General features: G+C 25.4%; 2 protein-coding genes across 2 annotated transcripts; one reads left to right on the forward strand and one right to left on the reverse strand.

Moving 5' to 3' along the window:
* The first annotated feature begins 467 nt into the window (after positions 1-467).
* LOC129613391 (protein TEX261) lies at positions 468-1523 on the forward strand. The gene is made up of 4 exons (XM_055527427.1): positions 468-635; positions 715-1016; positions 1074-1188; positions 1261-1523. The coding sequence occupies exons 1-4, from the start codon at positions 566-568 to the stop codon at positions 1377-1379; spliced, it is 606 nt and encodes a 201-aa protein (XP_055383402.1). The 5' UTR covers positions 468-565; the 3' UTR covers positions 1380-1523.
* A 152-nt stretch (positions 1524-1675) lies between these two features.
* Positions 1676-2702, reverse strand: LOC129613390 (ribose-5-phosphate isomerase). The gene has a single exon (XM_055527426.1). The coding sequence runs from the start codon at positions 2658-2660 to the stop codon at positions 1890-1892; it is 771 nt and encodes a 256-aa protein (XP_055383401.1). The 5' UTR covers positions 2661-2702; the 3' UTR covers positions 1676-1889.
* Positions 2703-15389: the final 12687 nt, after the last annotated feature.

The raw sequence follows: 15389 nt of genomic DNA on the forward strand, positions 1-15389 counted from the left end.
AAATTGAGATTAAAGTGCTGTAAAAATATGTTTACATGTATAAAACTAAATCTTAAATATATTTCTTATATTCTGAAACTGCTAAATTAGTTTCAAATATGTTTTCTGAAGTTTCAGGTCCTACCTAAACTTCGAAACCGTAAACCACTAACAAAATGATTTAAAAAGGCAAAATTAAATTTATTATAATTTTATTATTTAATAAAAACAAATAAAGTAAAATTTATCAATATGTTCAAATTTTCAGATTATGCACGTACAAGATCTTAAGTGCAGCTTCTCATAAATACTATTTCATGATATTCCCAGTACGGCGGCAATACTGTATTACAATACTGTAACTAACCCCTTTTAAAATTCAAAGTTTTTTACCAGTAAACACTGAAGTATATTTCTATGCTAGTGATTTTTCATAGTTTATTGGGATATTTGATGATGATATATGTTTCAATCATGATGATTGAAGAAGCGCTCTGACACTTTACTTTCCTGGGTTAAAATTTTGTTATTGTTTAAAAAAAAAAATGTTGAACTAAAGCCCAAAAAAATTTTGTTATATTTAAATATGACGTTTTTATATATTTTAAGTTATATATCTACAATAATTCAAATATGTTTCATCACAATAGCTATTGGTAAGAAATGAAAATTTTACAATTGAATATTTTTTTGCATTATATACAGAATAAAATAACATTTGGAATTTAATTTTAGCTGCCGGTTTGTATTACTTAGCAGAATTAGTAGAGGAATACACTGTGATAGCTAAAAAAATTATTTCATGGCTTGTAATATTTACAACTTCAATTTATGTGTTATTTATTTTTGTTGACGATTTACCCTGGACTATGGTTTTGTGCGGATTAACTGAACAACTTTTTCATTTTATTATAATGAAGGATTTTCCCTATGTAGAATTTTTCTCATTTTCCTTTCTTGGAGCAGTTTTATTACTAATAATAAATCATATATTAGCTTTCCGAGAATTTGCTACAATTTATTATCCTTTTTCAGAGGTAATTTTTTTATTTCCAACAAATATATATAAATTATAAATTGATGATGTTTTTTAGGTAATGGCTTATTTCACTTTATGCTTATGGCTTGTACCATTTGCTCTATTTATATCCCTGAGTGCAAATAACAATGTCTTACCAACGACTGTAAATGAACAAACTCCATTATTAGGTAATATTTTAAGATAATAATAATGTCAAACACTTCTAGACTTTAGTACCCATTAAAAAAAATTCTTTTTAGATAATCACGACGTCGTGACAAATTACTTTTCCAAAAAAGGAAAGAAATTAGGATTACTTACGTTTTTCAACTATGCAAAAGAGTCTATATTACCCCAACGAGTGAAAAAATCATTTTAGAAACAATTCCTACCAAATTGGTGAGATTTAAGTTTAAACTCCGAATAATAATAAGATTAAGCAGAACCTATTTTCTGTAAATAAGGTTTAGAATTTTTGTAGAATAAAAATGTAAGTAGATAATAATCTATTTATTGCAATATATTTGGTTTGTCTTTTTGAAAATATTATCAATATGTTTGATTTAATGAATTTTCGATGGTGCAGTTTATAAATTCACTATAATACGTACAACCTAATGACCATGAAATTATTTTAATTTCATTAACCTTTAAACTTTGAATTATTACTTTCTATTTTTTATATTTTTAAGTATGTATCTATGTTTATACAAAGTTTAATTTTTGAATAACACAAACAAAATTTTTTAGTTTTCTATAAAAAAAAATATAAAATTTATTGAAATTATTCTCATTCGAGCAAGCCTAGGTATTTATAAGTACCTTCCGCAAAATTATAAAAAAAATATATCAAAATATAAAAATTAAAAGAAATATATTGCAAGTTATATTAAATTTTTTCCTTAACGCTGCCATCTTCCATACCAAAATAAACTTTTTCTGTCATATCAATAAATAAACCAGTTTCAATAACACCTGGTATCAAGAGTAATTCTCTATTAACACTACTCCAATTATAAATAGTATTTTCATCAAAAATCCAGTCTAAGATAAAATTACCATTATCTGTTACACATGGACCTGCTTTAACTACAGCCATTCTTAATTTTAATTCACCTCCAAACATTTTTGCAATTTTTTTTTGAATAGGTATATATGCCATTGGTACAACTTCTATTGGTATTCCTTTTTTATATTGTTGTCCTAATTTCTTTGAATCTTTTGTATAATCAGCCACAATAATGAGTTTTTCAGCACAAGATGCAACAATTTTCTCTTGTAACAAACAACCACCACCACCTTTAATTAATGTTTTATCGCAATCTACTTCATCAGCACCATCAATAGCAATATCTAAGATTGGATTACGATCTAAATCGCTCAACTCTAAATCATTTTCAATAATTAATTGTCTTGCTTGAAAACTGGTTGGAACACAAACAACTTTTAAATTATCATTATGAACACGTTCAGCTAATCTTTGTACTGCAAAAACAACAGTTGACCCACTTCCAATACCAATTGCTGTTTTATCTTTTACCCATTCATCAACTGCTTTATAAGCAGCAATTTTTTTAGCTAAATTTAAACTCATTTTAGTTGAATATTGTTTATAATTTTTTAAGTAAATGCCAATATTTTTACTGAATAAATTAAGCATAGATTAAATTAAAAAAAAAGCGATAAAAATATTAAATATATGTCAAAGTTTATGTCAAATTAAAAAAAAAAAACTTCAAAAATATTTGGAGGGAGTAGTGAAAGTTTTTATTTGTTATGACAGTAAGAAAAAACGTGTACCTAAAAGCTTTTTTAATTGTATTTGAATAAAGTTTAGATTTTTAACGCTTGAATTCCATGTTTAGATAAGAGAAAAATTAGAAGCAAGTAAATTATGTACTTTACATTTCCGAAAATTGTAAACATTTATGAAAAGATATACGAATATATAGAGTGAATAAGAATACAATAAATTTAAACGGATAATTATTTAATTTAACTGCTATACAACATTAAAATATAAAAAAAATTTTTAGTACAAAATTAGAAAAAACAAAAATATCATAAACAACAACCCAAATTAGTCTTAGCAATAATGTGGGAAAAAGTTTTTTATTTGTCATAATTCTAATGTCCAGTAGATAACGGATGTAACATAATTTTACAATAATTAAAATCGTATAATTTTACATATCGTAAAATTATACGATTTTAATTATTTTGCATTTTAACCACATAATATTAAAAAACTAAATAATTTGCCATCTAGTAATAAAAAGTAAAATTAAAAAAAATCAAAAACCTTTTAAAATCATATTTTCACCAAATAAAATTTATTAACTTCGAAAATTTTAGAATGGAATTAAACTTACAAAAAATATTTTGTTTTTGTTTTTGAAAACTTGAAATTCCATCTCTTCAGTCTTCATCATTATTATACAAAATTCAAAATCAAACACAATATTGAGTTTATTTCTACAAATGCATACCGTGCTAAAGTAGAAATTGATTAAGAAAATCCCCACTATTAAAAGTATTTGTTTATGTGTGTATTAATATTTAATTTATAATTTACGTAAAAACATTAAATATGTTTGGTTTTAACAAAGATATCTTCTACATTATATGCTAACTAATAGAACCTCTAAAAGATTTATTAAATTAGGGTCTATTCACAATTTCATTCAGAAAAGAAAATTTGAAATTAACAAGGAAAGAAAGGAATGTACGCTCATAAAATATTTTGATAGATTCACATAATTATGTAAGTATGTAATTGAATATACTCGTGCATATTAAAAATTCTCTCATTTCTCTTATATCTCAATTTTTTTTTATACCACCTAATTTTGAGTATATTTAAAGTTTTGATAGCTGAAATTAATTAAGAGTTATTTTAGTTTTTAATTTTTAAAATTTCCATTTTGAAATTTTTCACTGGGACGAAATCATTTACGTATACCTTTGTTTAAAAACTTTTAACCATTTTTGCAAAATTTTGACATAATTATGTTTTAATTTAAAAAGAAATATGGTATACAATGTGTGTATGAGTACTCGGATGTAGAAGTCTCGTATATACATGGGTTGTATATTGTCATGTCAGTAAAAAGTCATATTTCATTGTAAATTTTTTAATTTTTGTTTTATATTTATAATTCTATGTGTATGTATGTTTGTTTATGTATAAATAATTCGTGCAACACGCAACATTCTTTTAAGTTTCTCTCTCTCTCTCTCTCTCTTTTAAAAAACATTATTTTTATTTTATTACAAATTTAATCTATTTTCAACCATGTTTAATTGAAAAAAAAAATATTTAATGTACCTATAATAATAATAAAAAAAATGACAAGAGTTAAAAAAAATAAAATACACACATATAACTTTTAACATAAATATATGAATGTATGTATGTATGTACATATTTTAAGATACTTGTATGACCACCTTATAAAATGATAGGGTGATTTGATGAATTATTTTTCATAATAAATTTTCCCCAAAATTCAATTTCTCTAATATTCCAAATTTTTCATTAAATTATGAGTGTTTTCAAGGGCAAAGTGTGAGCGTCAAGTGTGCGACAAGTCCAAGAAAATAAATCCAGAATATTTTGAAATATAATTTACCAACGCTAATGATAATTTCATCATATGCAACTCTGTAGCTGTACAGTCTGCCTCTAAAAAGCGGTAGGTACCAGTTTTCTGTTTGAGTAGAGAATTTTTTTAATGTTTTTGATTTGATTCATTGCTTTGACTGTACACGTTATCCATCTGTTCTTCACTTGTATATGAAGAAGAATTTTCATTATTTACTTCCATATTTTAATATTATAAACTATAGGGCTATTTATGATATCAACACGCAGAGAAAGAAATGACCAAAATATAAGAGTAAATGATTATAATTTTGAAGTGGTTCAAGAATTTGTTTACTTAGGTTCCTTAGTTAACAATCAAAATAACGTCGCAGACGAAGTATCGAGAAGACTGATCCTGACAAACAGATGTTATTATGGCCTATACAAGAAATTATCTTCACGCCTAGTTGATAAACAAGTAAAAATAAAATTGTATAAAACTTTGATACTTTCAGTATTATTGTACTCGTATGACTCTGAAACTTGGGTATCAACTAAAGAACAAGAAAACCATTTAAATATTTTTGAAAGAAAGGTTCTCCGCAAGATTTATGGAACAAAGCAAGAAAACCAAGTATGGAGAAGACAGTACAACAATGAGTTGTATGAATTGTATAAAGAGCCGACATGAAGAGAACCACCCCACAAAGAAGATATTTTTACAAAGACCTGAAAGGTCCAGAAGACCAGAGAGACCTAAATTAAGATGGAGCGACTACGTGGATAACGATGCCAGGCGAATAGGCGCACGAAACTGACAAACTCTGGCGCAAGAACGAGACCGATGGAGGCAAATTTTAGAGGAGGCCAAGATCCAGTTCGGGTTGTAGAGCCATTGATGACGATGAGACCGACTCAGAAGCATTATAAGAGAAGAGTGCAAAATCCAAGATGTAGTAGGGTGGTCTAGGTCAAGAAGTCACTTCTAGCGGGATCACATAGAAAGAATGTCACACAATAGACTGGCAAAAATCGTAACACATCAACATATTAATGCAATGACACTCAGTAGGAAGGCTACCCAAAAGGTGCTATTACAGTTGGACATCATTGTTTCAAGATGGCTGATTTTATAGTTGAACACAGGACTAAGGCCTATCATAAGAAGAAGAAAAAGAATAAAAAACACCTTGTACATTACTATTGTCTTTATGTGAATTGTTGAACCATAATAATGATTTTGGATTTATGTGCATGTAGACACATAAAGACTTTTGAATTTAATTATTTTTCCATATTGTGTCAATTTTAATTTCCTTTTTTTTTGTTATTTTTTTTTTTTTTATTACAAAAAAATCTAAAAAATTTTTTTTTAGTTTATCATTGCTTAAACTTTTCTTTTACTCATTCCATGCTATATAACTCTACATATAGGGAGGCATACATACATATGTATATGTGTGTATGGTAAAATATTTTCTTTTATTTAACATTAATTTTTTAATTTTCCTTTTCTTTAAAGAAAACATTTTTAATTTGCAAAAATGTAAAAAAAATAAAACATTAATAAAATTTGGGTTTTTTTTATAATTAAGTGATTAAAATGGAATTTGAGAGAGGAGAGAATATTAACACGCCTGGTTTTAGTAAAATAATAATAATAAAATTGCCTGCTTATAGGCGCATTAAACGAATTGTGTAAAAGGGATGACAGCAAATATGTTTAATTTGAATTCAATGCTTCAAATGCAAATGTAAAGTTTAAATTAACTCTCTTGAGAATTTGATAAAATTGTGAATTATTTTTAATAATATAAAATTGTAATTAAGATTAAATTTTCAAATAAATAAAAGCAAATCGAATTAATATAGCGAGAGATAGTAGTAACTGGCAAGATAGTATAGAATTTTAAAAAATTTTTTGGTGGTGTCATATATTTTATTCACGATAAATGTAGCGTTAAATCAATGAAATTGTTCTTTATATATTCACAATAAATATTCACAATATTTTCATTAATATGCAGTTGTTATTCGTATAAAATGATGAAATTATTAATTTTCTTTCACGTCTTTCAGAATTTTTATTAAGAAATTATTTATGAGTATAAAATTGAATAATAATTTTAGTTAATTTAAAATCTTCATTTCCAAAATTTTCGCTTTTTTTTTGTTAGAAGTTTATATGAAATTTGATCCCAACTTTAATTTTACCGACAAAAAATGTCAAATATTTTTTTTTTGGCCTAAAACCCAAAATTTATTTATTTTTTTTTCAGTGTAAAAGTAGCTTAACCTTAAATATTGTGGCAAAAATTTTGGAAGTCAGTGTTAGGCCACTTTGCTTCTGAGCCTCTCATATATAAATTTTAAGATAAAATTGTCTATGAAACAAACAGAAATCTGCACAAAGGAAACCAAAAATTTCCAGCTTATACAAGTGATATTTTACTATGGGCACTGTCCAATGCACTCCTGGTGTGATAATGTCCACATCACTATATCTTCGGTGTCGGTATCAACATCGTCTTCTGAAAATTCTGATTCAGTATCAACGTTAAATTCATCAAAATCATTTTCTATTTCCTGGGACATTTTATTGAAGTCTTTTATTATATTACAAAAATAAATACAGAGTTGTTTTTCTGCTCAGTACAAAAATTATATTCAGACTGAAATTGTATACGATGATATTATAAGCTATATAATCCAATATTAGAAATATTTCGTCAGCACAAATATTCCTGATATACCGTTATATATAGCGATCAACGAAGGGAAGAGAGCATCAAAATATATAATATAATATATATATATATATATATATATATATATATATTTAATATACTTAAAACCGTGTATGCAATACTCTATTGCATTACATTGTCAAACGGGGAGATTTTCTCGATCGGTCGTGCACTGAAATTTTTTATAGCGGGGTGATCTCCCCGATCGGTCGTGCGCTGACATTTTTCAAAACGGGGGAGAATTCGCCTATCGATCGGCAATGTGTTAACAAATCAAGCTTTTCCTTACATTTACAAAAATTAATGGCCAGCAGAATAACATATGAGGTCCCTTATTGATACAGCTTTTGTAAGTCAGTTTTGATTACAATAATCATTGTATGGGCCTTCATCAGTAGACAATATAAAATTTTTGTATTGTTTACGCATGAGAGGCCTATACAATGGTATATAGCACATGCACTTTGATGTCCACCCAGGATAGTCGTTAATTTTTTCTTTTCCTGTTCTATTAATTAAAATTTTTACGTATAGATGGTGCACATATTTTATTCACATATACGTTTTTCTTAGATTTTATAACAAATTGTAAAAATTTCAATTTTTGAAAAAAAAATTTCTAAGTTTATTAAAATTTATTTAATAAAAATTATTCACAATTTGATAATAAAAATATATTTAAAATTTAAATTTAATAGTGTGTAATTATTTTTTAATATTGTAATTAATTAATTGTTTTATTATTATTTTTCTTTTTTAAAATTTAATTAAGATTTTTTAGTAATTTTCTTAATTTTCTGAAGAATATTACAAGAGTATTATATAATAAACTTCTTTATTTGAATTGAATTTAATTAAATACAATATATATATATATATATATATATATATATATATGTAGAATATTTAATGATAAATGAGTGTAAACATAAACTATTAAGAATCTTATATATCATAGACCCATTCCATTATTTTAATATATATAGCTTGTATATATATAGCTAGTAATATATAGCTAATAATTGTATATATAATAATAATAATATATATAATTTTCTTTTAAATAGTTTTATATATAAATATTTAATTTTCTATATTATATATGCATATATATATATATATATAATATTGATGCATTATGAAAGTGTTATATATAAGGATGAGCGTATAATGTGCAAATAAAGAATATTTTATATACATATACTTACTCCTTTAGTATAATCTTGACTAAGAATATATAGAGTATATAGTAATTTTTGCATATTCATGCTATTATTTATATATATAGTATATATATATAGGGATATATAATATATATATATATATATATATATATATATATATATATATACTGTATATAAACGTTTAATTCCTTATAATTTTCATCTTATAAAACTATCATTGTTATTCATAGAAAATTTATATAAACCTTTAATATTATTTCATTTAATTCATTTTTCCTTTTTCTTTTTATTGTTTTATGTTTTCTTCTTCTTCTTCTTTTTGGGCAATTAAATTTTCTACACTTTTCTTAATTTTCATCTTATAAATACTTTATATATACCGCACCTTCATAATGTAAACATTGAATTTTCATTTTTATAATAATTATTATTTGTGTATATGTGTATGTGTAGCAATATTTTGGCATACAAACATAATACACATAATACATATAGAATATAGTGATGAAGTTAATATTTATACATTTGAACAAACAATAATAAGGTACACAAAACTGTATATAACATATAAATTGTTCTTATTATTCTTATATTTAATACAGTAAGGAATAAAATTAACAGCATGATTTTGGTTTCAGAAAAAAAAAATAACGGTATAATGACATTTATTTTGACACATTAATGTCAAGTTTGTGTGTCAATTCTAAAATTAATATCAAATTGAAATAATCTAGAAATTGCAAAGAATCATTTTTTTCAAATGTCAAATATGAATATCATTTGAAATGTCAATTTGAAGTATGTATGTATAAATTTTCTATATTTTCTGAAACCTTCTGATGTATTTTTCTGATGTATTTGAGTCGAATTCAAAATAACTTTTTTTATAATATTGAAAAATATTGAATTCGAATTAAATACGACTAAGTGGCAAATTATCATTTGTAATGTCAATTAACTGTAATTTCCTATTAGACATTTGAATACGACATAGTATTGTCATAAATTATTAAAGAATATTTCGTTATTAGTAAATAGTAAAAGACAGTTGCGCTTACGCTTCTGTGCGGATTAATAATTTTATATTCAATTTTGTACTTCTCGCATTAGTATTATATAATTTTGTTTCTCACTGTACATAAACTACATATATTTTATGCAAATATGTATATATATGTGTATTTGTATGTACCGTTTGTATAATCAAGTTTTCTTTTTTCAGAATGTCTCTACAGTATTTATTATAATATACAGATATTTAAGGGAACGTTTGTATATCATCACTAAATTTATTTCTTAAATAGAGTTATGGCAGAAATCTTTCCTAATTAGTTTCTTCCCATTATATAATAAAAACAAAAGAAAAAATAACAAAAACACAAAAAAAAAAAAATAAAAATTCTTTTAACAATTTATTTACCCCGACATAAAGTAAAACAAAGCGATTAATAATATTATTAAGGAAAAATTGTATACTGTCTATTGAATTGCCGTAATAATTTTTAATATAAAATAAAATAACAAATATTTCATAACTTAAAAATTACAATAATACGGTATTAATACACAATTCAGCTAATAAGTTTTAATTGCTTAATTGTATACAAATATAATATTAATGTAATTTTGAAGTCAAAAGTATTATACATAAAATAGTTTACACCTTATTCAGCTATGCTATACTACTTGAATTTTTATAAGTAATAAAACAATTTTTAGAATGAGTACACCGTTGTATTTCGTTTGAGTATGAAAATACAGATAGCGATTTGGTTGAAGCACGTTAGAAATATTTGTTGTACTAAAAATACAAAATCTGACATGAATTAAAGCTATTCAGCAATATAATTTTAATTGCTGAATAAGTCTAGTTAACGTTTGATCTGCTTTTATATGTTTAATTTAGTTTTTGTATATTATGGTGGTTCATTATGTGAAATTTTTAGTTAAATAATTTATTGATAAGTAAAATACTTGAATTAATTACAGTTTGCGATTATTATCTTTTTGTTCTTAGTTGTAGGATACTTTACATCAGGTTTACAGGGGTTATGTTAATTCAGGAATTGGTACTTATAAGCTGCATTATGTGATAATATAAAAGGGTTGCTATAATAATTTCAGGAACTCTACTGGATTACAGCACAATTCAGCAATTATGATTTTTTTAAGCTGAATTACATTGATTGTACCATAGTATTATTTTTGAGGGGCTCGAAAACCACACTTTTAGTAAGACAAATCATTTAATTAATATATAAAAAAATTTACCCAAAAAATTATATAAAAAGCAAAATAAGAATAAATAAGAAGAAAACAAGAAAATAAATGAAACGACAAAATGAAATAAGAAACGTGCTGTAACAAACAACATAGGATCTGACCAAGGTAATTATCAATAAAATAATAAAAGTAAATATGAAGGAGGTTGGGTATAAAAATATAATTTCTCTATATTATTATGTATATATGTATATAATAATATAATCATAAATAAAAAGTATATTTTAAGGGGTTGGGGGTTCTATAAATGGTATATATACACTTTAAGGAAGCAAAATAAAAAGTTTTTGTATATCAGGCTCCTTAATCACATCGTCACGTATAATTTCTTATAAATTTTCTTCATCTTGTTTCTTGTTTTCATTTCTTTTACGTTGTTTACTTATTTGTAAAGGTAATATTGTTGATGGTGCGTATATGTAGAATAATAATAGGGTATATAGAAGGGTATAGACGTATAGGTATAGATTATAGTGTTAGAAGTCGACATCTAAAGTGTAATAAATATATCACGTTCACATTTTATATCATATTATTTATATTTATTATTATTATTGTTATTATTTTTATTATTATTATATTTTATTCTTATACACATATATTTTATAATATAACAGAATATTTTGCTTATTTTGATAGTTATTTATTACCATATTTTCCATTCTTGGTCCATGTTTCTATGTTAAAGGATTCTTAATATTTTTTTTTTTTATATTTTTATTATTTTTATTAGAATTTCTTTTATTACATACTAAAAAGATTTCTTATATATGAAATTAAAACTCAATTTTTTGTTTTCCTTATATAAGTGTAAATAATAATGTGTCCGGTTCAATATTCTACGATTTATATATAAAAATATTCTCGTCTTGTGTATTTGAGGTAAAAACAAAAATTAGATGTGGCTAGCACATAACCGACTAGGCAATGTACATTGTTTAGTGTAACGAAAGTCTTACAGAAGATTATGAAAATGCATTTTAAACAATTCCTTTCAATTATATTAAAGTTAGCAAGCTTTTGGCTGACATACCTAGAAATGTGGAAATTTGGCTCTTGGTGGAATTTCATTTTGTGTCAACCAAATTCCCTGACTAATTAATTTTAGTAACAACTAGAAGTTAAATTTCAAATATCAAGAAATTCGATCAATCTATTCCGTAAACATAGTAAAAAATGTTAAATTGGCATTTAAGGAAATTGGTTGATCTCTTTATATATCCGAGGTCTTCATATATCCCAAAAGTTGATTAATTCGTGTCATAGCCAAAATAAACTCAAATATAAAATTTCATCAAAATCGGTTCTGCTGAACTTGAGATACAAGCGTGCGTACACAGACCGACGACATCTCTCTAAAAATAATTTATTAACACTTCCCTACCATGGAGAAGTGCGTTCCCACCGAAAACTTGACTTCAAAAATTTGGTACCATCACATAACCTAACCCTTGTTGTACAATGCGATCGATAAAAACGAAACCTTTAAAACAGGGATGGCAAATAGGGTTTGATCAAAGTGCCAAAATTTGGGGAAATTTATTGTCACACTTTTTCCCGTGCCAGCACAGTACCAAGTACAGGTATGGTTAGGTAAATACAATATTATGACAAGTTGTAATAATATTTATTTATACATATTATAGTTCAAGGTATAAAAATTAATAAATACAGATAGAAAAAATATTAATTTAATTTTTTATCAGAAACTTTTTGTTTCATATTACTTGCAAGAGTTTTTATGTCGGGCTGGTACATTGTTGACTGCAGAGTAATACATGCTGCCGAATCTTCCTCTGTTAATCTGTTTTTAGTCTTTGAATGTACATGATTCAAAACGGAAAAAAGACTTTCGCAAGAGTAAGTGGAAGAGAAAATCGTTAACAACGAGATTGCTAATTTTTTGACAGAATAAAAGGTATCTGGCATACTATTCCAAGCTTCTAAAATTTTACTTTCCATGAAACATTCTGATTCCTCATTTTGGGATCGATGGCTTTCTAAATCTTCAACAAGCTTCCGCATATTCACAAATTTATTTACCCAAATTGGATTGGATTGCAGATCAATAATTTGCATTTCTAAATTATCTAATCGCATCCAATTAAGGAGGTTATTGTCACAATCTTGCATATCAAATAAATCTGGGTAATTAATAATTTTTAAAATATTTTCGATCCTTTTAAAATCGAGAAATCTTTGTGCAAACTGTTGCTTAATAGAAACAAGAATATTTGTAAATTCATAGGTGAAATTCCAATTAGTTTTTTCAAAAATGTGTATTTCATCAAAAAAAACTTTTAGTTTTCGGAAATATTCAAATTTTCCAGATTCGATATCTCTAATGAAAATATCTAGTTTAACTTCAAACCCCTTTATAAGTCCAAACATAACTTCAATCGTCTTCCCACGCCCTTGCAATTTTTTATTTAGAGAGTTTAAATGTAATGTTAAATCAGTGAAAAACATTAATTTTGTTAGCCATTCTATGTCATCAAGTTCTTTAAAATCGACCCTATTGTTTTGTTCTTGTTCTTTCCGGTATATTTGCTAATTTCAACAGCTCCTCGCGTATTTCATTCCCTTTTGAATAAAGTGCAAAAATTGCTAATCGGGCAGACGAGTTTATGTCAGTTGTTTCATCCAAACAAATTGAGAAGAAATCGCAACTATTAATATCGGTTTGAAGTTGTTCGGAAATATTAATGCTCATTTTTAAAATTCTTTGTTTAATAGTATTTCTACTCATCTGTAATTCTTGTATTCTTTGGAGAATTTTTTCCTTATTATTGAAATCTTGGAACAAACTGGAAGCAGCTTTTAACATAAGTGTTTCTATAAACGTTCCGTCAGAAAATGGTTTCGAGTGTTTAGCAATCAAATAAGAAATTTCAAAACTCGCTTCTGTTATATTATTAGGAGTTTTCACAAATCTTGAAAACAAATTTGATTGTTTTTCAACATCTTTTAATCGTTGTGATATTAATTCTCTTCTTTCGGCAATATTTTTTTCAGAAATTTCCCTGTGATTAGTTTCAAAATGTCGTTTAATAGAAGATGTTCGACATACAATAACTTCGGAACACAGACCACAACGACTCTTATCTCCATGTTTAATAAAGCCGTAATCAATTGTCCAAGATGGTAAAAAACTGCGAACATCCTGTAGTTTTTGTTTTTTTATTGGTGACATGTTAATGGGGTAAATAATTAAATCTAAAATTACACGATAAAAATTATATATATTTAAATAATGTTTATTTGTTAAATTAGTTCATTACCGAAATCAAGTTTACAGCTGTAAAAATATTTAGCATTAGAAATTGGTCGATGTTTTTCATTCACTTTCTATTAGAAGTATTTTCAATTAAAAATAACGGTAAAAAACTAAACACGACACGTGTTGTGTAAACTCAGAAAAACAATTATGACATTCACTCTTGCTAACTTCGCTCCAAATGAAATATGGATAATTTTTCATACCCTAAAAACCACAACTTTTTTGTTTTAAAAAGAAAACTTCAAAGTTTACTATGTTTTTTCTTTTTTGAAATTTTTGAATACTCAATGCATTTTCAAAGCGGTTTGAATTTTTTTTCGTTTTCAATTTTTTTTCAATACTTTACTTACCCAGTATTTACACATACAAGCTACTTGCAAGCAAGTTTGTATAATATTAATTGTCAATTAGTTTTTCCAAATGTCAAATTACTTGCTATTATGACGTAGGCGTTTAGCAAGTTGATTTTTGAAAATGTCTTTGAGAAGAAAACAACTAGCAATATATATAATTGTTTATAAATTTTAGAAACCATAAGTTTGCTAAGTTTCATTTTTTCAAAACAAAATTCAAAAATTTTAAATTAAAAAAAAAAAAAATCAAAACAACAAATTTTTTTTTGTGAATTTCTCAATATGTCAAATTACTGGCAGCAAAATTTTCTTGCAAGTTGAACTGCAAGTAAACAAGCAAGTAGAAATATTTCAATGTGTTAGTAAAATTTTTGTATGTATTGCAACTTTCTTGCAAGTAACTTGTACGTGTAAATGCTGGGTTAGTGAAGTGAAAAAAAAACAAAAATAAAAAGAATATAACATTTGAATATGTTTGGTTTTGAATATTTGTCATTTCGCTATTAGGAAATTATCATTTTTAGGAAATTTTTCATTCAATCAATTTTTCAACGAGTTTTTAGATTTTTTATTAGAAAAAAAATCTATATAAAAATTTGTCGAGGCACAATTATAACGTGCCATCAAATTTTTTTTCCGTGCCAAGTTTGGCACGCGTGCCCTTTAATTGCCATCCATGCTTTAAAATATATATAAAGAGAGAGAGAGAAAATTTATTGACAACCAGAGGTAAAAGAGAAGGGAATAGAACAAACAAAAATCAAAAACTAATGAGTTTTCATTTTTATTTTTTTTTTTGTACACCTAAAAATACATTTGTAATGTTTTCTGTACAAACATTCTTTTAATTTTCGTATTTATAATAAAGTGGGGGGGGGGGGGGGGGGTGTAAAAATAATATTTTATTAATAAATATTATATTATGAATATATTACGTTACGATATTATCTAAAATT

Source organism: Condylostylus longicornis, unplaced genomic scaffold, assembly GCF_029603195.1.
Source record: "Condylostylus longicornis isolate FDR11 unplaced genomic scaffold, ASM2960319v2 ptg000083l, whole genome shotgun sequence".
In the NCBI taxonomy this organism is placed as follows: Eukaryota; Metazoa; Arthropoda; class Insecta; order Diptera; family Dolichopodidae; genus Condylostylus; species Condylostylus longicornis.